The sequence below is a fragment of the Schistocerca gregaria genome, chromosome 6 (genome assembly GCF_023897955.1).
Source record: "Schistocerca gregaria isolate iqSchGreg1 chromosome 6, iqSchGreg1.2, whole genome shotgun sequence".
Classification (NCBI taxonomy): domain Eukaryota; kingdom Metazoa; phylum Arthropoda; class Insecta; order Orthoptera; family Acrididae; genus Schistocerca; species Schistocerca gregaria.
Window position 1 is genome coordinate 125,486,296 of NC_064925.1, and position 23,751 is coordinate 125,510,046.

General features: G+C 41.9%; 1 protein-coding gene across 1 annotated transcript in view; it reads right to left on the reverse strand.

Moving 5' to 3' along the window:
• Nucleotides 1-328: 328 nt before the first annotated feature.
• LOC126278753 (odorant receptor coreceptor-like) overlaps nucleotides 329-23,751 on the reverse strand; it is a 41,271-nt gene continuing 17,848 nt past the window's right edge. Inside the window, exons 3-7 of the mRNA XM_049979030.1 lie at nucleotides 19,861-20,384; nucleotides 16,888-16,987; nucleotides 13,850-13,963; nucleotides 6,044-6,199; nucleotides 329-385 (exon numbers count right to left, since the gene is read on the reverse strand). Of these exons, the coding sequence (XP_049834987.1) occupies nucleotides 329-385; nucleotides 6,044-6,199; nucleotides 13,850-13,963; nucleotides 16,888-16,987; nucleotides 19,861-20,384 (951 nt within the window). The remainder of the gene's footprint in view (nucleotides 386-6,043; nucleotides 6,200-13,849; nucleotides 13,964-16,887; nucleotides 16,988-19,860; nucleotides 20,385-23,751) is intronic.

A 23,751-nucleotide genomic window follows, 5' to 3' on the forward strand; every position in this document is an offset into this window, starting at 1 on the left:
GAGCGCCTAGAACCGCACGACCACCGCGGCTGACGAGATTAAAGTAATTAACAATACACAAGTAGTTGCTTTCTGAACTTGTGAGAGAAAATTATAGCTACTGTATCGTTTTAGTAATATTACCAATAGGTTTAAATTTGTGTACTCTTCACTATACGAACTTAAATTTATCACTGGTGGTAAGTAAAGTGCATGTAAGATGAATGTGCTGTTGTTCTGATCCAGCACATTCAGAAACCGTGATCCTTGTGACACAGCTGCGTCCATCTTCAGACCGTCGTTGTAATCCGCAGTTCGAGAGGTAGCCATGGTGTCAGAGCATCCCTGTCTAGTTGGTGTGGACCTGGTACACCAAGTTGAACAGCTGGTACGTTCCTTTCAGCAGCTGTAGAAAGTAAGAGAGCGCACCGTTGTTGATTATAACTTAAGAGAAAGATGAACATTTGTGAGGAGTCAGAAAAGCTGATACCCTTCACGCTCGCGCCTGACAAACCGTCTCGAAGCTTCAACTTCAATACTAGCTCCTCCCATGACATTGTTGGATACGTTACAATTATTGGTAGTGTAGAAAAACTGCGGAAAACGAAATTTTAGGGAAAGATTACGTGTTTTTTGCATAAAATCTAAGAAAGTTTACCCAAACCGTTATCTGTATATTGTTTACTGAGTCCTCCCGACTGCATATCCCATCGGTAACGCTAGCCTGACTGCTGGGGCTCGCTCGGAGATAGGCTATTCAAAACCTGTTGGTGGCCAACTGTTAGTGGGAACATTTCTTGAGTATTGTTTATCTGCTTGGGCCCCTTGTCAAGGGAAATTTTAACGTAAAAGATGGACGCCATTTTAAGAAGAGCTGTACTGATGTTCATTGTATGTTCAATCAACTTGAGAGGGCTGCAGAAATCTTCAAAAGAACTTCATATCCAAGAAACACGTTTCAAAACAGGTGCACAAATTTATTACGTCTACCGAAATACGCTCCACATAATGAGCACTATACTAAAATGGGAGGTGACGTGGCTTATCTTACCAGTCCACGTAATTTTCAACACGACATCTCATAAGCTTCGATTCTCTTTCATTAAAGTCTGCGTGTCATGGTCCTTGCTTCGGTAGATGTGTTATTTAGCTACCAAAATAGCAAAATTCTTCAACTTCGTCTAATTCTTGATCACCAGTTTTGATGTTAAGTTAATCGTTAATCTGACTTATACCACTCTTTGTTACTCTAGTTCTTTGGGTTACTCTCTATACATCCTCACTAGTCATTACATGTTGTTCCATTTCACCAGATCCTGTAATTCTTCTTCACTTTAACTTAGGATAGCAATCTCATAAAAAATTTTAGCATTGACATCCTTTCACTGTGAATTACAGTCCCACTCTTGAAGCTTTCTCTAATTCCCCTTATTCCTTCTTCGACGCATATATTTAACATTTGAAGCGAAAGACAATATCCTTACCTTACACCTTTCTTATTACGAGTATTCTTTTCCTTGTCTTCCATTTTTATGTTTCCTAGAGGTATTTTATACTGCCCGTCTTTTTTCCTATGTTTAACTCCTTCTTTTCTCATATTTCGAACATCTTGCGCCATTTTATACTGTCGAACACTTTTTCTAGGCTGCCGAATCCTATAAACGTGTCTTCCTTCCTTTATCAACCGTAATATCAGAAATGGGACTCTGGTGGCTTCACCTTCCCAAAAGCCAAAATAATCGTCACCTAACAGATCATCAGACTACATATTATCCTTGTCAGCAACTTGGATGCATCAGCCCTTCAACTGATTGTGCGAAAGTTCTCGCATTTGTATCCAGTGATATCTCGATTACTGTGTCGATGTTACTTTTCCAGAAGACTTAAGGTGTGTCGCCAGTCTCGTACATTCAGCTCACCACCTTGGTCGCCACTTACTACAGTGAGCGTAGACGTTCTAGCTTATTGGGTCTTCGAAAGCTCTGTTAAACTATAATACTGGATTCCCTATGTCATACACATCGATTACCTTTCTATTTCTATCACATCATCAGACAAGCCATCCTCATGGTAGAGACCTTCAATGTACTCTTTACAGCCTTTCTATCTCTCTCTTGTATTCGTAGCAATGCAATTTGCATTGCACTCTTAATGTCGACTCGCTTCGTCTTTTCACTAAAGGTTGCCTGGACATTTCTGCATTTCGAATTTGTCTATCCGTGTGCCATTTCTTCTTCGAAACCTTCTCCCTTTTCCTGCAGGGATTTGGCCTTTGCTTGGCTGCACTCCTTATTCCTTTCGTTTCAAAACGACTTTTCTTTCCCATGCTTCCAGAATTCCCTTAAAATATTATTACCTCTATCTTTCGTCGATCGTTTGACCTAAGGTTTCTTGATTGTTTCTTTCCACGTATCGTAGGTGACTGCCTATTTTAGAGATGTCCAACTCTCTTCAGCTGAACTACATGCTTGGTATTAATTATAGCAGTAACTATGTCCTTAGCGAACTTGACAAACGTGTCGTCATTCCTCAGTACTTCCGTATTCCACTTCCTTCCACACTGATCTTTCCGGACGATTCTTTTTTGACTTAGGTGTACCCTTCATCACTACTAAATTGTTAGCATTGTCTACATTTGTCACTGGGTACTCCTTACAATCCCATATCTGATTTCGTTATCTCTATGTTACGATGTTCGTCTGGGCAGAAAACGTTATCACAAGCTGCCACACAATCACGTGAGGTGTAGAATTCCGTTTTGTTCCAGTCTACCATCGCAAATACTTTTTTGTCCTCAGAGTACCGATTTCGCTCAGTGGTGACCATCTTTAGATTTGTATACAATGTACCTTAATATAATGAAGCCAGGATGGCATAATCAAGAAATAGAGAAGCTAGGGATCTTTGAGTACGGTTAACAATATGGAACGAACAACGCCACTCTAGTGGCATCGTGTTGGGCAGTTCGCAACGTATTCTTAGCCGCATTCGACGATGCCTAGATGGATGCATTTCTTGATGATTCCACTCTGGCTTTATTATATTAAGACATGTTGTGAACAATTACAAAGATTGTCACTGTTGACCGAAATAAATGGTGAGGGTTGTGGAGAACATCTTTTTATTGCGGTCATATACTGCAGTAAAAGAAACGAATTCTAGAAGTTCTTCTTTCCATTGCACTTCACTGACACATTCCCCCCCCCCCCCCCCCCCCCATCGTCACTTCCACCTACCACATTAAAACGGACTTCTTGCCTTGAAGATTTTCTAGCTTCCGTGTCACGTTCAAACATCTGAAATTACGCACTCTGGATCGTTGGATATTCAATATTGTTCTGACAATTACCTCCCACCTGTACCCCGTTACGATTATCTGAGTGGGGAACTAATTCGTAATCTTTTTCCAGAGGAGAGATCATCATGATATTCTTTCAGTTAGTGGCCATATGACTTATGGATATACCTTATGCGTCTTTAATATAAAGGTTTCCTTTGCCTTCTGCAGCATCGCGTCGTTAATCATTGCAGATTTTTTCGCCTTTTGAGGACAGCTTCCCACATCAAAAGAAAGACGATGCCCTGAAACTCAGTCCATCCTTCCGCCCATTTTGACAAAACGAACGAGCGTGACCACTCATTGCCGGAAGTCTTCGTCTGCCATTACAGCTGCCCTTTTCTTTAGAATTTAAGCAGAGGTTTCACTCGAACTGGGGAACCACGCCGTTTTTATTACTAGTCAAAGACGCTTCCAGTAGACCACGCTGAAATGTGCAGACTAAATATTTGAGGACTTTGGTTATAAGAGATGAAGAGACTGGTACTGAAGAGGAAGTCATGGCCGTCCATTTCAGACGTCAGAAAACTTGTAGGCAAAAATCTGTCACTTCACAGGACCATGTGCGGCAATGCAAAACCATGTCCACTCTCTTTAGAGGTGGATAATGGGCTGATAGGCTCCACGAAAGTGGTAAACTGACACCTCTGGTCGAACTTTTATGGACTGTGAATACTCTTTGCGAATTTGTAGTTTAGGTGGAAAGAGTACAGTGATGGCCCGTTCCGGGGGGGGGGGGGGGGGAGTGGGGACTCATCCGATGACGCGATGGAAGAGGAGACAGGAGTCGATAGAGGGTAGATAGGGGATCCATTGTTAGCACCAGACATTGAGAAGAGCTTTGGAAGACTTAAAATCGAATAAAGCAGAAGGCATGGATAACATTCCATTGGAATTTCTAAAATCATTGTGGAAAGCGGCAACAAAACGATGATTCACGTTAATATCTAGACTGAATGATTTTGACGAGATACCACCTTTCTTCCGGAGAAATATCACCCACACAATTTACACGTCTGCGACAGCTGACAACTGGGACATTATTGCAAAATCAGCTTAACAAGTAATGCATCCAAGCTGCTGACAATAATAATATAAATAAGAATGGAAAATAAAAGTGAGTATCTGGTAGATGACGATCAGTTAGGCATTAGGAAAGGTAAAGGCAGCAGAGAGGCATTGCCTTGATAATGGAAGCAAGACTGAAGAAAAATGAAGTCACGTTCATAGGATTTGTCGACGTGGAAAAAGCGTTCGACAAGATGTTGTAAATCATGAGGTAAACTGGGTAGGCTGTAGGGAAAGACGGATAATATACAATATGTGCAAGAAGCAAGACCAAGATGTAAGTGCACGGATTTAAAAAGGGTGTGACACAAGAATTTAGTCTTTCGCGCTTACTGTTCAATCCATACATCGAAGGAGCAATAAAAAGGTTCAAGAGCGGGATTAAAGGTGAATGGATATCAGTGTTCAGATTCGCTGATGACATTGCTGCTCTCAGTGAAAGTGAAGTAGAATTATAGGATGTGCTGAATCGAATGAACAGTCCAATGAGTACAAAATATGGACTGAGATTAAATCGAAGAAAGGAGAAAGTAATGAGAAGTAGTAGAAATGAGAGCAGCGAGAGACTTACTATCAGAATTGGGGGTTAAGAAATTGATGCAGTTAAAGAATTCTGTTACCTCGGCAGCATCATAGCTCGAACGGAGCTAATAGGACATAAAAGGCAGATCAGTACTGGCAAAAAGCCATTCCTGGCCAAGAAAAGTCTACTGGTATCAAAGATAGACCTTAATTTGAGGAAGGTATTTCTGAGAATCTACGTTTCGAGCACAGAATTGTGTTGCACAATAGCATGGACTGTGGGGAAATCGGAACAGAAAAGTATCGAAGCAATTGAGATTTGGTGCTACAGAAGAATGTTGAAAATATAGGTGAACTGTTAGGATAAGAAATGAGCAGCTTTCCGCAGAATAGGTGGGGAAAGAAATATATGTAAAACACCGACAAGAAGAAGGAACAGGATGAGAGGACATACATTATGACATCAGAGAAAATCTTACATGGTGCTAGAGGTCAAAACTGCAAAGAAAGTCAAAGAGGACATAGGGATATTGCTCCGCGAATGAACCTACACGATATAGTGGAGTAAAAGAGGACAGATGTAAAGTATATGAGCTCTTAGTGTTTTGTAAACAACCAGCACTTGAGCCAAAGGCAGAGTTCCAAAGTCACTGTTGCGATCTATGCAGAGAATAGTCTCTGTACGTCCATCTTTTCGGAAATGGCTGTGGGACTCGGGTGTTCGGTACAGGATGTCAAGTTAAACACCTTTCAGCCGTTTAATTTCCAAACTGTTATTTTATTTGGCTATCAGTTTCGGCGACTTAGTGCGCCATATTCAGGCACCTGACTGACTTGTAGGAAGATTCTAACCTTGGTTCAGGTCAAAGTAGGGGCCAGCATTCAAGTACTGGTATCTGTAGATTTCTGCCTGATACAGCGATCACTTCAACCATCACCTGCCGACTCAGAAATCTACAGATACCAGAATTTGAGTGCTGGCCCCTATTTTGAACGGAACTGAGGTTTTTATATTCCTACACGTCGGTCAGGTGGCCAGAAGATGGCGTGGAAATTAGACCACTGAAAGAAGTTTGATTTGACATCTTTTACAGTGTATAGTTTGCTGCTGTGTGTTAGTGAAAGATAGTGACTGACCTCCTGGAAGGTGGCCCTGGAGAGCTCGACAAGCTTGCCCACTTTGATGCAGAGGGGTTGCTCGGCGCGAGTCATCAACACCCGGAGGGACCTCTTGAAACGCTGGTCGGCGTCTGGCCAGCCGCAACTGTAGGCGGAGTCGGCGAGACGGTCGCTCTGGAACATGGCAGAGACACGCCGCTCTACGCTGTGGAGCCAGCAGCCAGGTGGTATGTTGCTTCCGAACGACAAATAATATTAGTCGAGGAGTCTACAGTTCACAATCCAAGATCACACACAAAAAGTAACAGGGAATACATCACTTCATCCCACATACGCCTTCCGGAAAGAGGGTGACGGTACGTAATGTGACATAGAAAGTAAGAGTCCATACGTAGGCTTACCGATATTCGGTCTTCTCGCTCACATATTCTTATTTATACAGGGTGTTACAAAAAGATACGGCCAAACTTTCAGGAAACATTCCTCACACACAAATAAATAAAAGATGTTATGTGGACATTTGTCCGGAAACGCTTAATTTCCATGTTGGAGCTCATTTTAGTTTCGTCAGTATGTACTGTACTTCCTCGATTCAGCGCCAGTTGGCCCAATTGAAGGAAGTTAATTTTGACTTCGGTGCTTGTGTTGACATGCGACTCATTGCTCTACAGTACTAGCATCAAGCACATCAGTACGTAGCATCAACAGGTTAGTGTTCATCACGAACATGGTTTTGCAGTCAGTGCAATGTTTACAAATGCGGAGTTAGCAGATGCCCATTTGATGTATGGATTAGCACGGGGCAGTAGCCGTGGCGCGGTACGTTTGTATCGTGACTGTTTTCTAAAACGAAGGTGTCCCGACAGGAAGACGTTCGAAGCAATTGATCGGCGTCTTAGGGAGCTTGAAACATTCCAGCCTATGACTCGAGACTGGGGAAGACATATAACGACGAGGACGCCTGGAATGGATGAGGCAATTCTTCGTGCAGTTGACGATAATCCTAACGTCAGCGTCAGAGAAGTTGCTGCTGTACAAGGTAACGTTGAGCACATCACTGTATGGAGAGTGCTATGGGAGAACCAGTTGTTATCGTACCATGTACAGCGTGTGCAGGCACTATCATCAGCAGCTGATTGGCCTCCACGGGTACACTTCTGCGAATGGTTCATCCGACAATGTATCAATCCTCATTTCAGTGCAAATGTTCTCTTTACGGACGAGGCTTCATTCCAACACGATCACATTGTAAATTTTCACGGTCAACACGTCTGGACTGACGAGAATCCGCACGCAATTGTGCAATCACGTCATCAACGCAGATTTTCTGTGAATGTTTGGGCAGCCATTGTTGGTGATGTCTTGATTGGGCCCCATGTCCTTCCACCTACGCCCAATGGAGCACGTTATCATGATTTCATTCGGGATACTCTACCTGTGCTGCTAGAACATGTGCCTTTACATGTACGACACTACATGTGGTTCATGCACGATGGAGCTCCTGCACATTTCAGTCGAAGTGTTCTTACGCTTCTCAACAACAGATTCCGTGTCCGATGGATTGGTAGAGGCGGACCAATTTCATGGCCTCCACGCTCTCCTAACCTCAACACTCTTGACTTTCATTTATGGGGGCATTTGAAAGCTTTCGTCTACGCAACCCCGGTACCAAATGTAGAGACTCTTCGTGCTCTTATTGTGGGCGGCTGTGATACAATACGCCATTCTCCAGGGCTGCATCAGCGCATCAGGAATTTCATACGACGGAGGGTGGATGAATGTATCCTCGCTAACGGAGGACATTTTGAAAATTTCCTGTAACAAAGTGTTTGAAGTCACGCTGGTACGTTCTGTTGCTGTGTGTTTCCATTCCATTTGAAAAGAAGTAATAAAATGAGCTCTAACATGTAAAGTAAGCGTTTCCGGACACATGTCCACATAACATGTTTTCTTTCTTTGTGTGTGAGGAATGTTTCCTGAAAGTTTGACCGTGCTTTTTTGTAACACCCTGTATATATGATAGGCCTTCTAGTATTACAGGTGATTCAAAAGTATTTCTGTTTGCAGATGACACCAGCTCGGTATAGAAGGATCTTGTGTGTAATATTGAAAAATTATCAAATAATGTAGTTCATGAAATAAGATCGTGGCTAGTGAAAAATAATTTGATGCTAAATCACAGCAAGACTCAGTTTTTGCAGTTTCTAACCCACAATTCAACAAGAATTCATATTTTGATCAGACAGAATGGGCATATTATAAGCGAGACGGAACAGTTCAAGTTCCTAGGCGTTCGGATAGATAGTAAGCTGTTGTGAAAAGCCTATGTTCAGGATCTTGTTCAGAAACTAAACACTGCTTTGTTTACCACTAGAACATTATCTGCAATAAGTGAAAGTTCAACACGAAAAGTAGTCCACTTCGCCTATTGTCATACGTTTATGTCATATGGTATTATTTTGTGGGTTACTTCTTCTGATTCAAAAATGGTATTTTTGGCTAAAAAACGGGCTGTTCGAGCTATATGTGGTCTACGTTCGGGAACCTCTTGTCGACCCCTATTCAATGGTCTGGGAATTCTGACATTGCCCTCACAGTATACATTTTCTTTAATGTCGTTTGTTGTTAGCAATGTTAGCTCATTCTAAGAGTTAGCAGCTTTCACTCAGTTAATACTAGGCAGAAATCAAATCAGCATGTGGATTGCATTTGCTTGACTCTTGTGCAGAAAGGAGTGCACTATTCCGCTGCATCCATTTTCAATAAGCTACCACAAGAACTTAAAAATCTTAGCAGTTGGCCCAACGCTTTTAAGTCTAAACTTAAGAGTTTCCTCATGGCTCACTCCTTCTAGTCTGTCGAGGAGCTGCTGAAAAAGCTGAAAAATTAAGCAAATTATAGTGTTACATTGTTGATTTTCTTTATTTAAACTTACGATTTGTCGCCTGAATGCGATTCTTGTATTTCATTTCATCTGTTTCTACTATCGAGTTATGATTTCATGTATTGACTCGTTCCATGACCAAGGAGACTTCTCCTTAAATTGGTCCCAGGAAACAATGAATAAATAAATTTAAAAAAAACGTGTCGGAAGAAACAAAAATACACCCTGAGGAAGGTTTCTTGCAATATACGCAAAAACGTCGGAATTTTATAGTTGACAATGCGGGTCCAAACCCAGAAGAATTTTTGTTGACTGTGACAACGACCGCGGAAGCCTACGTTAACAGGAAACAGAAAAGTGGTAGTATTTTATGAAATAGAAATGAGCGTGCGGCGTCATTGGCCGGGAGGCCCCTTGCTTACGAGGCAGGTGCGTTAGCCACTAAGCTGCACAACTGGCCATTAAAACTGCCATACCAAGAAGAAATGCAGATGATAAACGGGTATTCATTGGACATTGACATGTGATTACATTTTCACGCAGTTTGGGTGCATACATCCTGAGAAATCAGTACCCGGAACAACCACCTCTGGCCGCAACAGCGGCCTTGATACGCCTGGGCATTGAGTCAACACAGAGCTTGGATGGCGTGTACAGGTACAGCTGCCCATGCAGCTTCAACACGATACCACAGTTCATCAAGAGTAGTGACTGGCGTATTGTGACGAACCAGTTGCTCGGCCACCATTGACCAGACGTTTTCAGTTGGTGAGAGATCTGGAGAATGTGCAGGCCAGGACCGCCGTCGAATTTCTGTATCCAGAAATGTCCGTACAGGACCTACAACATGCGGTTGTGCATTATCCTGCTGAAATGTAGGGTTTCGCAGTTATCGAATGAAGGGTAGAGCCACGGGTCGTAACACATCTGAAATGTAATGTCCACTTTTCAAAGTTCCGTCAATGCGAACAAGAGGTGACCGAGACTTGTAAACAATGGCACCCCATCACGCCAAGTGATACGCCGGTGTGGCGATGACGAATACACGCTTCCAATGTGCGTTCACCCCGATGTCGTCAAACACGGATGCGACCATCATGATACTGTAAACAGAACCTGGATTCATCCGAAAAAAATGACGTTTAGCCATTAGTACACCCAGGATCGTCGTTGAGTACAACATCGCAGGCGCTCCTATCTGTGAAGCAACGTCAAGGGTAACCGCAGCCATGGTCTCCCAGCTTATAGTCGATGATGCTGCAGACGTCGTCGAACTGTTCGTGCAGGTGGTTGCTGTCTTGCAAACGTCCCCATCTGTTGACTCAGGGATCGAGACGTGTCTGCACGATCCGTTAGAGCCATGCGGATAAGATGCCTGTCATCTCGATTGCTAGTGATGCGAGGCTTTTATGATCCAGCACGGCGTTCCGTATTACCCTCCTGAGGCCACCAATTCCATATTCTCCTACCAGTCATTGGATCTCCACCAACGCGAGCAGCAATGTCGCGACACGATAAACCGCAATCGTGATAGGCTGCAATACGAGCTTTATCAAAGTCGGAAACGCTATGGTACGCATTTCTCCTCCTTACACGAGCCATCACAGCAACGTCTCACCAGGCAACGCCGGTCAACTGCTGTTTGTGTATGAGAAATCGGTTGGTAACTTTCCTCATGTCAGCACGTTTTAGGTGTCGCCACCGGCGCCAACCGTGTGTGAACGCTCTGAAAAGCTAATCATTTGCATATCACAGCACCTTCTTCCTGTCGGTTAAATTTCGCGTCTGTAGCAAGTCATCTTCGTGGTGAAGCAATTTTAATTGCCAGTTGTGTACGTTGGCACAGCGGTTGCCACAACTGCGCTGATTATTCTGGCATGGATCCCTCCTCGATCCAAATTCTCAGTGCCGACCCAGTTTATTTTAAATCCTCCCTTAGGTAAGAACAGAACTGTCGAGGCTCTCCATGTTCTGGCTTTGCACCTCAGCATAAAGCGTAAATGAGGGATCCAGCCTGAAACCCATTTGGAGGTGCTTATACATATGAAATGATACAATTTCAGATACTTTACTGGCCTCACGTAGATATAATTTTATGTATGTATACTGCAGCGGCGAGTGAAAATTACATATTAGACAAAAATGACGGAAACACCACAAACACATTACCATATCTAATTGTAGTGTTGGTCATTACCATATCTAATACGGTGCTGACGTTCAAAATAGCTTGCAGTCGTCTCAGAATGGTAAAACGCGTCCTGCAAAGTATTCAAGGAACCCTCATACCATTATTTCCGCAAAGTAGTGGTAAATTCAGGTAACAACGATGGATGGGTATAGCGCTCACGCACCCTTATCCCCGAAATGTACCACAAAGAGTCAATGTTATTGAGATATGGGTATTGTGGTGGCCAGGGAAGATGCAACAGTTCATCCCCGTGCTCAGAAAAGCAGTTATGGAATTCCAGTTACCCAGCTTATTGAGCTCAGCTCGTGTTGTTTTAATGCTGACACGAGTTCTGCAGTGACATTTTCAGTCGTCGTCTTCTTATTTTTCTTGACAATCCTCTTCAGCGAACTCCACGACGATGTTTCAACACACACTTTCGTCCGCGTTTTGACTTAGTGGACGAATATTTCTCGTTTTTCCTGTACGCAATACAAATCTTCGATACGGTGTCTCGTGGAACACCAGATACTTCAGCTACCACGGTTAAGGGCGCCCTCATCATAGGAGCGCCGACAATTTGCTCACTCTCCAAGTTGAGTGGCTCCGACATACTGCACTTACAGCTACACGGAACATTATTCTCATCACCACTGACACCTACAACGTATTGACGACATTAACAGCGCAACCTGTAGGCTTGGCTAGTATCTGTATTTACTTTAAGGCATTCATTTCTAGTGATATTTCCATTTTTTTTCCAAACCCGGTAACTGTCACTGTAAAATTTCCTCATAGTTCTAATTCCATATATATTATGATAATTATGGGTTGACACATGCTGTACAGAGGGCGGTGGTGCGCACTCTGTGGAAAAGATGGCAAAATCATCTCATGAGCGCCTACACGTTCGCAATAATCAGTATTTGGAATGGAAAAAGCTCTTTTAAAATCAAATATCTTTTTATTTCTGTTAACAGCACAACATGCAGCAATATGCAGTGGTTGTGTAGTTCATTTTAGAGTGTTTGGGGGACAATGAATCAATACAGAAGCATGGTTTATTTTCAAGGCTTGTGAGGGATCCATTTGTACGTGGAGCCAGGTATAGTAATATAATTCGTGAGAAATGACCTGAAACGACTGTCATATGTAGAAGAGACTGTATTTTTGACACCACTGAACCAAAGATGTTGCCTATGTGGCAGAATCAATTGAAATAGGGGCGCGCGGAGCGCAGTAGCAGTTGCCTATGCAAGGATATAAGACTTAAAGCTAGTGGCTAGCTGTGAGAATTTAGTGTTGGCCTATGGACGCAGCATAACACAGTTTTTATAATGTGAAATGATGAATGATACTGTAACTCAAAGGCAAAGCCAGTAGAACAAATTTGTAAGGTAATAATGCAGCAACTCAGTGTGGCTTTCGCTAATTTTTACAGTGCTGACTGTTGAAAGTAGGAACCAAGTGTTTCCCATGAGATTTAATGTATAGGTTGATGAGATATACACAATTTGTAACAGTTTGTGTTTTGTAATCCTGATACAGAGGAGTTACATTTTTGAATCTATTTTGTCAAAGGATGTCAAACTTTTTGTTATGTACCAATCCAAGTTTTTTTAATTACCACAGTAAGTGGAATTGTAGAATAGTTGAGAATTTCACTGATTTTGAAGTTAACGTAAAATGTTTCATATCAGATTTTGTGAAGAGGAATCTTTATTTTGAATTCAACTTTCAAACTGAATGATGCATTTCGTCTTAGGATATCCCCTTATCAGTACCTTATCCTCTTCCATGTCGTATCTATTTGAGCCCAATGAATGTTTTTTTAAAGAAATCGTTTTTCAGTCAGAGTCAGAAAAATATTAATGTGCCAGATTTAGAAAAGTGATAATGTTTGTAACAGCTTCAATGCGGGCAGTATTGCACGGCGCTGAGTCAGTATCCAGTATTTTGACTGAATATTTGCAAGGTTATTCTTTTATCAACTATTATCTACTGATATTATTTGTATGAAGATATTTTACGGTCGGCATTGCACTTCGCTGTGCCAAGATTGAATGCTTTCTATGGCTACTGTGGAGAGAAAAGAATACCAAGATTACATCCGTTGCGATTCTAGAACTAAGGAAAATTTTTATTGCACGGGGCCGTAGAACTCGATGCTCACAAGATGCGTAAATTTCAGAGGGATTGATTTCATTACGAAAACTGCGTATTGGTTTTTGCAGATTAAGTCGTTTGCTCAACAAAAAATCACACAGTTAATTTGCATGACACAAACATTACGCGTTGTAAATTCATTAGCAAACAAACAAAAACACAAATCTTTTTAGAGAATGTTACAGGCTGTTATTCATGTTTTATTTAAATTTAAAATATTTGTTCTGATGTCCTCTTGAAGCTGCATTACTAAGCTATTGGTTAGCTAAAACAAATCAAATGGCTCTGAGCACTATGGGACTTAACTTCTGAGGTCATCAGTCCCCTAGAACTTCGAACTACTTAAACCTAACTAACCTAAGGACATCACACACATCCATGCCCGAGGCAGGATTCGAGCCTGCTACCGTAGCGGTCGCGCGGTACCAGACTGCAGCGCCTAGAACCGCTCGGCCACTGCAGCCGTCGTTGGTTTGCTCCGATTAAACTTAGATAGCATGTTAGTTGGTATTAGAAGACGTGTGTCAAGACGCATCCTATGTAACTTCTTACTTCTTTTTGAATGCAGAAGCGACGCTAGAAGTAGTTACTTACAAGAGCTCACCTGGTCGATAATCGCCTGTCCAGTGAGGCAGTACAAACCACTCTGACACATGAAGACTGGAGCAGCGAGGAACATTTTGATTTTAGTGGACATACTGGTGTCCGTCTCCAGCATCTGTAAGACACGTGTTTAAGATTGCATCTCAAACACATAGAATCTAAATACGTAGCAAATGAAGCAAAACTTTTAACACCGATGAAACCCAACAGTCATATTTGCTATATACAAATGACATTTGAAAGTTTACTTCCTCGATGTGCAGGTTGAATGGTAAAGACAAACTGCATCCCTGCATTGCGCCCTTTATAACACGTGACGTTTGGTCTTAGTTACGTTATTTAAGGAAACAGGAAGTGTTTAGCCACATGTGAAACGTCAACCACAACCTGCACGACCTGCAATAAATGGTGATGCCCAAGTAGGTGTTTTAGCTGCTGTCGCGGCTAATCCGCACATTAGTAGCAGAAAAATTGCGCGAGAGTCGGGAATCTCAAAAACGTCGGTGTTGAGAATGCTACATCAACATCGATAACACCCATACCATATTTATATGCACCAGGAATTGAATGGCGACGACTTTGAACGTCGTGTACAGTTCTGCCACTGGGCACAAGATAAATTACGGGACGATGACAGATTTTTTGCACGCGTTCTATTTAGCGACGAAGCGTCAGTCATCAACAGCGGTAGCGTAAACTGGCATAATATGCACTATTTGGCAAAGGAAACTCAACGATGGCTGCTACAAGTGAAAAATCAGCGACCTTGACGGGTTAATGTATGGGGCTGCATTATGGGATGAAGAATAGTTGGCCCGCATTTTATCATTAGAAACCTAAATGGCGCAGTGTATGCTGATTTCCTTCGTAATATTCTACCGATGTCACTACAAGATGTTTCACTGCATCACAGAATGGCGATGTACTTCCAACGTGATGGATGTCCGGCACATAGCTCGCGTGCAGTTGAAGCGGTAGTGAATAGCATATTTCATGACAGGTGGATTGGTTGTCGAAGCACCATACCATGGCCCGCACGTTCACCGGATCTGACGTCCCCGGATTTCTTTCTGTGGGGAAAGTTGAAGGATGTTGGCTATTGGGATGCACCGACAACGCCTGACAATATGCGTCAGCGCATGGTCACTGCATGTGCGAACATTACGGATGGCGAACTACTCGCTGCTGAGAGGAATGTCGTTACACGTATTGCCAAATTGCACTGGGGTTGACGGACATCATTTTGAGCATTTATTGCATTAATGTGGTATTTACTGTTAATCACGCTGTAACAGCATGCGTTCTCAGAAATGATAAGTTCACAAAGGTACATATATCACATTGGAATAACCCAAATAAAATGTGCAAACGTGTCTACGTTCTGTATTTTAATTTAAAAAACCTACCTGTTACCAAATGTTCGTCTAAAATTGTTAGCCATGTGTTTGTGACTATTACAGCGCCATCTATCGCAAAACGAAAAAAGTGGTCCAACTAAAACATTCGTATTCCTTTACGCACTACAAGAATTAATAAAAATGTGGGATCCTATTTTTAAAAAAAACGCAGTTGATATCCATTTCACGTATGGCAGCGGCATCTAGCCGGCCAACCATAGCGCCATCTGGTTTCCCCCTTCAAGCTAGACAAGTTTCGTTTTTTGTAGTTTTTTCGTTTGACGCCTATTTTGTGAGATATTTTACCCAGCCACGATCAATAGACCATTCTGTATATGCAACTTGACTAAGAGCAAAATATGAACATTAAACACCGTCACACCAAAACTGGCAGCCTCAAGTGTACTGATCATAGCTTTTGTTAAGGCGGCACTGCAAGAAGTGGTTTACGGTCTGCTGAAACGTACATTCACTGATCACTGACTCCAACACTGAGACTCCCTTCCTGGACATGGTTTCCTCCTTGTGGCCCCAGAACGAAGTCGGACGAATGACATTCAGGTACTCCATGAGACACCCTTCTTCAGGTATCATTCATGTTTCCACATGCTGTATTCTATCACACCGTTTCATTTCCAGTCGTGGTGCTATGAAGAATGCTTTAGTTAAGGGAACTCCATCTTGGTATCAGTCATGTACGTGTTTTCTAAAAGGTAAACAGAGGACGAGTCTCTGACGCTGTTGTTTTGCTCCTGTTTTTTCTGGCTTATACTTCTCGTTGAATGTCAAGGAGGTGTGATTGCAATTAGACATTACAATCTCTCCAGAGGCGATGGACATAGAAAGCCCGTAATGAGACGACACGTCCCGTTGATATCCACGTCCTCTGATATGGTGTGGTGGACTCTCGTACACGGCTTTCGTATTTGTCAGTAGAGCAACACGAAACTGCCACGGAAATCCTTACAGTTCCTGGTTGTGTTCCCCGATTTGTTCCGGTAAATTTGTGCACAACACTATTTCTGGCAGCCTTTTAAAAGGCTACATTCCGTCCACCAGAGATCATAACTATTCTTAAGTCACGAAATTGAAAATCTTTATTTTTTTGCCTCCCTTTTCCTCATACGAAAAGAAAATGTTTTTATTTTTAGTGGCTTTGGTTGGAAATTGTTCCTTTCACGGCAAGCAGACAGGCTTCATGGAGCAGTCATCAGTTTTCTAGCTAGAGAAGAATCGGCTTTGTAGTCGGTGATAGTAGTTAATTGCCCTACTGAGGATCATGGAGACAAAACTGAGACGCTATGTACTGCTGAAATTTTTGCGAACTTAAGTTGACAGGTACACAAGTGGAATCCAAAAAATGTCTCTGAGCACTATGGGACTTAACATCTGAGGTCATCAGTCCCCTAGAACTTAGAACTACTTAAACCTAACTAACGCAAAGGTAATCATACACATCCATGCCCGAGGCAGGATTCGAACCTCCGACCGTAGCGGTCGCGCGGGTCCAGACTGAAGCGCCTAGAACCGCTCGGACACACCGGCCGGCCGAAGTGTAATCCTAATAATAAAGTAATAAGCGATAAGCAATAGAAGATCACAGGCAATTAACACAATACAAGCGCTCAGATATCATACTTACAACTACTAGTGAGAAGACATGCGAACATAAGTTGAGAATGTTTATAGAAAGAACGGCAAATATTCCCATGCTTACTGCCTTTTCTAACTCGCTCACACACCTGCAAAGAAAAATTTAGAAATGGTTATCGCACTGTCTGTTTAATTTTTCCATCTGCGCTGCAGATTCCCCCCTCCTTTTCATGTGTGACAACTCTTTTAAAATATTCACTTTGTCTATATGTACTTATTCTAAAGAAAAATCATTGTTATTTGTCATGTATACAGAAAATTACTAGAGCGAAAACAAAAATCGTACATGTAACGCATAACAAAATAATATTCGCAACATGGAAATAAACTGAAATTCCTTTTAAATATTCACCATTAAAGATTTCAGCAACTTTCAGCTCATTCTTGATAATTATAGCGTATTTTAGATTTGCGGGAAGTTTTCAACAATTGCTGTTCGGCCTATTTCCTGAATGAAGTGCGTTGAAGAGCTTAATGAGATTGTTATCGATTGCAGTGCCGTTATCTAATCCCCATATATCTGGTTTTCAACTTAGAATAGGCGATATTAATCCCTTTACAAACGTGTAAGATAGAATTCTTTTTACCAGCACATTCTGTTAGTAGATGTAACATAGAAGGGCTTATTTCAATAGTGGTACCGGCCCAATTTTGTTCATATTGAGATACAGAGTCCTAACGTTAAATGAGCGCTGAAAATTCTGCAGTTGAGATACGAGAAATATTAAAGCATATGGCCTCTTGCTAGAGATGAACCTTTCTTTCTGTTTGCTTGCCTCATTAATTTCTTGCAGACAGAAAAGTGGAAGTAATAAACTTGAACCACTTTTGAAATAAGCCCTTCATATATTGGTATCCCTTCTGCTTGGTTCTTAATTTTTACCATTGTTACTCATAAGATGAAAATCTCTTCTAAAGGCACAGTTTAATGTCGAAGTTGACAAATTACTTAACTTGCATGTTTAGGAATTTATTCATATGTTTCCTTTGGAACTGTTCATGACCATGGTTTTAACCAGTTTGAAATATACATTTCTTTTACGAAATAATAAAAGACGGCTTAAAAGTTCCCAGCAAATTGCAGATATTCAGATTCACTTCCAACAAAAATGGTGAAGTAAGTACTTAAACTCTGTCAAAAATGCTCCTTTTGAAACAGTGTGATTGGAGATTTTTGTTTGATAGTAGAAGTTCAAATAAACAGAATTCACTGCAAGTTACCATATAGTAACAAATTACCGTTTTGAAAATGGGAATGAGTTCAGATTGATGAATGAAGGAATGAATTCTGCGTAATATTTGACAGGTCATTTTCTAGAACAGTTAATATATCTACGTATCGTGATTCACAAGTTTAGTATCTCTGTTGGTGGCGTTTTAAATGTACTCACGTTGTTACAGAGTTAACAATGTTCATTATCATTTGACTTTCATGTCAATACTATTTACATTTTTGCACATTTATGTGGCTCATTGCAGGAAAAAGCTTGTGAGTATTGCATAATTTTTAACATTTTTATGCAGCGACAGCAACTGATGTTGTTTATATAAGAATATACAGCCTACACTTGCAGGTTAACTTTATCGTTTACCTAGGTTTCATAAGAAAACGCGAAAAAGGACAACGACTGTAGTAAACACAAATACTCAAACCCAAGATCTGAATCAGACGAAGAAATGGTTCGCGGTTGATTATATAGGTAATGTCTCCTACAACATAGGGTGCTTGTTGAAAAATTCAGGATTTATAATTTCCTACTCGACAAGTAATAGTTTAAAGCAATATTAGGTTCATTCCCTTAAGAAAGACGGTGACAAGCCAGCGAAATCAGGCGTATATAAGATTATGTTTAATGAGTGCCCATGTTATTACATAGGTCAAACAGGCAGGGCTATAGCAGTAAGGTTTAAAGAACATCTTCCAATAAAGGGCGTAGGAACACAGGGGTCAGCCTTTGCGGAACATCTGGTGCAAATGGCTCACACACCTAAACCTTTACGTGACATAGAGCTACTACATCATGAAGTTAAGGGATATAGACTCGACACGCTTGAGGAACCACAAATTCATGCACACCTAATTACAGATAGAAGCAATTTTCTAAACGATCAATTGCATCTAAAAATAGGGCATACTTCGAAGGCTGCCAACCTTTACTACGTTTACAATAATTCATAATGCACCTCACAGTTTCTGTAATAATAGATCCTTTCCTACAGATGTTCATACGAGATTTGTTGGTCAGTTTAGAAAGCTCTGTAGTAGAATGTAAAACGTAGTCATGCTGGATACAGTAATTAACTTACAATAGTAAAATAAAAAATTAATTCATAGCAAAAAGGTTATCTGACGCGTGCGTAATAAGAGTTTGACTCTATGCATCTCGCGCATGGGCGCCGCCATCTCTGAGGCAGGCAGCGAAGCCCTTGGGGTCCACATTCTCTAGTCACACGACGAGGCCAATACAATGGCTTAAAGTGAATTTATATAGGTGGTTTCATAGAAGTGACAAAACCTTATGGTTATGAATCAAGATTTATGAAGTTGAATTAGGACATGGCGTGTTTTAGGCAAATATTTAAATAATAATTTATGTAAGTACTATACGTTGCATCATGCAGGATGACCGGATCTAATATAATTTACTAGCGCATTACAATATTAACTTGTTGCAGGTTCTGAAGAAAACGTCATTACTAACGTTGAAACCTAGGTAAACGATAAAGTTAACCTGCAAGTGTAGGCTGTATATTCTTATATATGTGAATATTACCACTGACACCCAAACTAACGTGGTGTTAAGCCTACGGTGGAAAATGCGTGGATCAGCAGTTTTATGTGTTAATAAAGAAAGAAGTTCTCTCTAAAGAGACATTTTACAAGTAATAAATTCTGAATTAACAATAGTTTTTGACAAACGATAATGCGTATTGTGTAAATCATGTCCTGATGTATACTTACACGACAATGAGTTGATGGTGCTGGATGCTCTTTACTAACAGCCTGTACATTTCGTCATCAGCACTTTTTCCTTGTTTGGAGTATCTTGAAGTGAAGTCAGATATAGAAGTACTGAACAAGCCAATGTTAGTTGTGATAGAATTTGGGAGGATTATCGACTCGTCGCTAGATGCAGTATCTCGGGCCGTTCTAGCGAACGTGGATGTAGTGGTCATCGACCGTAGACTAGTTACATGGGTAGTTGCCTTTCTCATACTCTGAATGTTGCTGTTGAGGACGTGTATCTCGGCCGTGACGCTTATGATGAGAGTGACGAAGACGACGTCGATGAAGAGAGAGAGCTGCACGCCGCTTACTATCATCGAGGACTCCAGCGTCCAGAGGAACCCGTAGTTTGATGGATCGCTCTGGTTGAAAGGCAACCACACAGGAAGCGGCAGCTGGGGCTCTTCATCTGCGCTGCTCAGTGCGTGGCTGATCAGCGGGTCCAGGCACCAGAATGTCAAGTGCATCTCCGCCGGTACCTGCACACATCACAACCTCGAATCAGATAACTGGCTCTGAAGAGGAATCACGGCAGCAGTGGCATTTGGTGACCTGCTGCACGATGACAGGTCCCTGGCTCTTCGACCAGTCCAGTCTCCTCCTCCTTCGTCAACTGAACGCAGCACAGTCTGAAATCACACACCTAGCCCTGGCTGAATGTCATCCACTGTTGAAGGGGCAGCTGCCGCCCATGCTCTACCCTGCCTTACCCTCTTTAGCATGCACAGAGACACTTTTCTCAGCGTAGTCATCTACACATGGCTCAGCCTCAAATCACAGGGATAACTCTGGTTGATGAGTAGCCCAGTCATCAATAGAAGTTGGCGGATTGGCGCTCAGAACCTCACTAATCAATGAATCTAGGCAGCAGAAGGACAAGTGCATCAGTGCCTTCATCTACCAGTAGCCCAATTTCGAATCACAACCGCCAGCATTCACTAAGTACACTGATGTGCCACAGTATCCTGGCCGCTACCCAGGGCAGGATTAAATGGCACCTGCTGGCTGTGATGAAATCATATAACCAGAGCACAGACAGGAGGAGAGTCGTTCCGATGATGATGTTGGTCTAAAATGGGTAACTACACCGAATTATGTGGCTCTGACAAAGGTCACATTGTGAAGGCCTGGTGGATGGGAACGAGCAACTCGGGAACGACAAAGATGGTCGGCTGTTCGCATGTTACTACCATTTACATGTACGACAAGTGCTTGAAGGTCGCCGAAAGCACGAGCAGGCAACAAGGTGTTGGAGGCATTATTGCTGAACATGGACATCTAATGCGCGGACACTTCCTACGGCAGGATATAACGGTGATTTAAAATCTGAGACACCACCTGTTGTGTAAGATTGCCTGTTTGGTTCTGTAGATAATGAGCAGCTCAAATGGTGCAGTACGGATTGCCATATTGAAATAATGACATGTCATTAATATTTGATCTTTATAGCGTGATAATTGGAATGAAACCGAAATGGCTAGTTACATTACAGGACGTACGTAACAGCTGTTTGGAGTTGCTCTCAAAAAAATGTTAAAGGGGGATAGATGGCGACAGTGTACAATGCCATTGCAGGACAAGTGTTTTGGAGCAGGTTATTCAAATAACAGTGTTGAATATGGGGCTCCACAGTATATGACCCCTTCTTTTTCCCATGTTCTCTAAATTATAGTGTCAGTTACGATTTCAGTGAGCTTGCTATCACGGAGACTGGACTATGGCTCAGTGTAAACATTCACTTGGGCTTCTATAGGACCTGCGGTAACCGAAGGTAGTAAGACACTTGTGGATTATGTGAACTCTTTTGCGAACCGTCTTCATTCCTTCAGGTTGGATACCTCTTTCGACGAGCGAGGGCATCTTCTAGCAGGACAGCTCTCCATGTTACAAGCCCAGAATCGTGCTGTAGTGGTTTTAGAGCACGAAAGTGAACTCACGTTGCTGTCTTGCCCACTGGTATGACCCAGATGCAACACAGCTAGTACCGTGCTCGTAAAGTATCTGGGCATTGCGTGACTTCAGAATAGACGTCCAATGTCGCTTACCTCCAGAAACCTATCAATGACTTGTCAAACCTACGCAACGCAGTGTGTTCCAGGTGGTCTAAGTGTTTCGGCATATCATTTTTGCCCCTTTTTTTTGGGTCTTCTATCTTCTGATTGGTTTGATGCGACCCGCCACAAATTCGTCTTCTGTGCCAACCTCTTTATCTCAGAGTAGCACTTGCAAACTACATCCTGAATTATTTGATGGATGTATTCCAATATTTGTCTTCCTCTACAGTTTCATTCTCCGATACGTTCTATCATCCTGTCCCTTCTCCTTGTCAGTGTTTTCCATGTATCCTTTTTCTCTCCGATTCTGCGCAGCACTTCCTCATTCCTCACTTGATCAGTCTATCTAATTTTCAACAATCGTCCTTATCACACCATCTCAAATGATTCGATTCCCTTCTGCTCCGGTTTTCCCACAGTCCACGATTCACTACCACACAATGCTATACTCCAGACGTGCGTCCTTAGAAATTTCCTCCTTAAAGTAAGGCCTATGTTTGATAATAGTAGACTTCTCTTGGCCTGGAATACCCTTTGTGCTAGTGATAGTGTGCTTTTGATGTCCTCCTTACTCCGTCCGTCATTGGTTATTTTACTGCCTAAGCAGAGGAATCTAGCAGAATTCCTGAAATCTTGATGTTAGGTTCCTCGCTGTTCTCATCGCTGATACTTCTCATTAAATTCGTCTTTCTTCGATTTACTCTCAATCCGTATTCTCTACTCATCTGACTGTTCCTTCCATTCAGCATTTCATGTAATTCTTATTCAGTTTCACTCAGGATAGCAATATCATCAGCGAATCTTATCATTGATATCCTTTTACCTTGAACTTTAATTTCACTTCCAAACCTTTCTTCTATTTCCATCATTCCTTCTTCGATGAACAGATTGAACAGTGGGACGAAAGACTACATCCCTGTCTTACACCCTTTTTAACCCGAGCACTTCGTTCGTGGCCGTCCACTCTTATTATTCGCTCTCAGCTCTTGTGCATATCGTATATTATGTGTCACTATCTACCGCTTAGCCGTATTTTTCTCAGAATTTAGAACATCTTGCACTATTTTACATTGTCGAACGCTTTTTCCAGGTCGACAAATTCTATGAATATGTCTTGTTTTTTCTTTAGTCTTGCTTCCATTATCAATCGCAACGTCAGAATTGCCCCTCTCGTGCCTTTACCTTTTCTAAAGCGAGACGTATCGTCATCTAGCACATCATATACCGTGTAATTCATTATATATCTGGTGACTTTCCCATGCGTACTGAACTGTACTATTGAACCTGTGGTTTGGAGTTAGCGTCTTCGACTAGTCATCAAGGTTGGAAGAAGTTACCAAGTTCATCATCTGTGGCAAAACTTTGAAACACAGATGATGTACTTGGCTGCTTCTTGGCATCACTCCACATCGAAGGTATCAATTATCCCGTCGTGACGTGCAGTTTTGAGAAGAGGTTACAGCTCAGATGGGACAATGGTTTTAAGCTTTTTTATGGCCACAGGTTGTATGGAATTGATAATAAAGGAATTCATAACTAGAGCGGTACCAAGAGTAATGAATGTATGAAATTTTCTCGGTGTTCCGGCCTGAGACTTCCGAAGATATGCACTCTTAGTGTCGTATGTAGTCTCTTACCTGCTAAATGACTTGGACTGGCCTATTGTTTGTGGAGCAGTGGCACCTGGAGTGGAATTTGAAATCGAAAAAGACAATGAAGGGGGTATAATATCCCCCACGCTACTACGCTTCTGGGCTCGAATTATGGACCGGGCAAGAGAACGGAGGCTGTC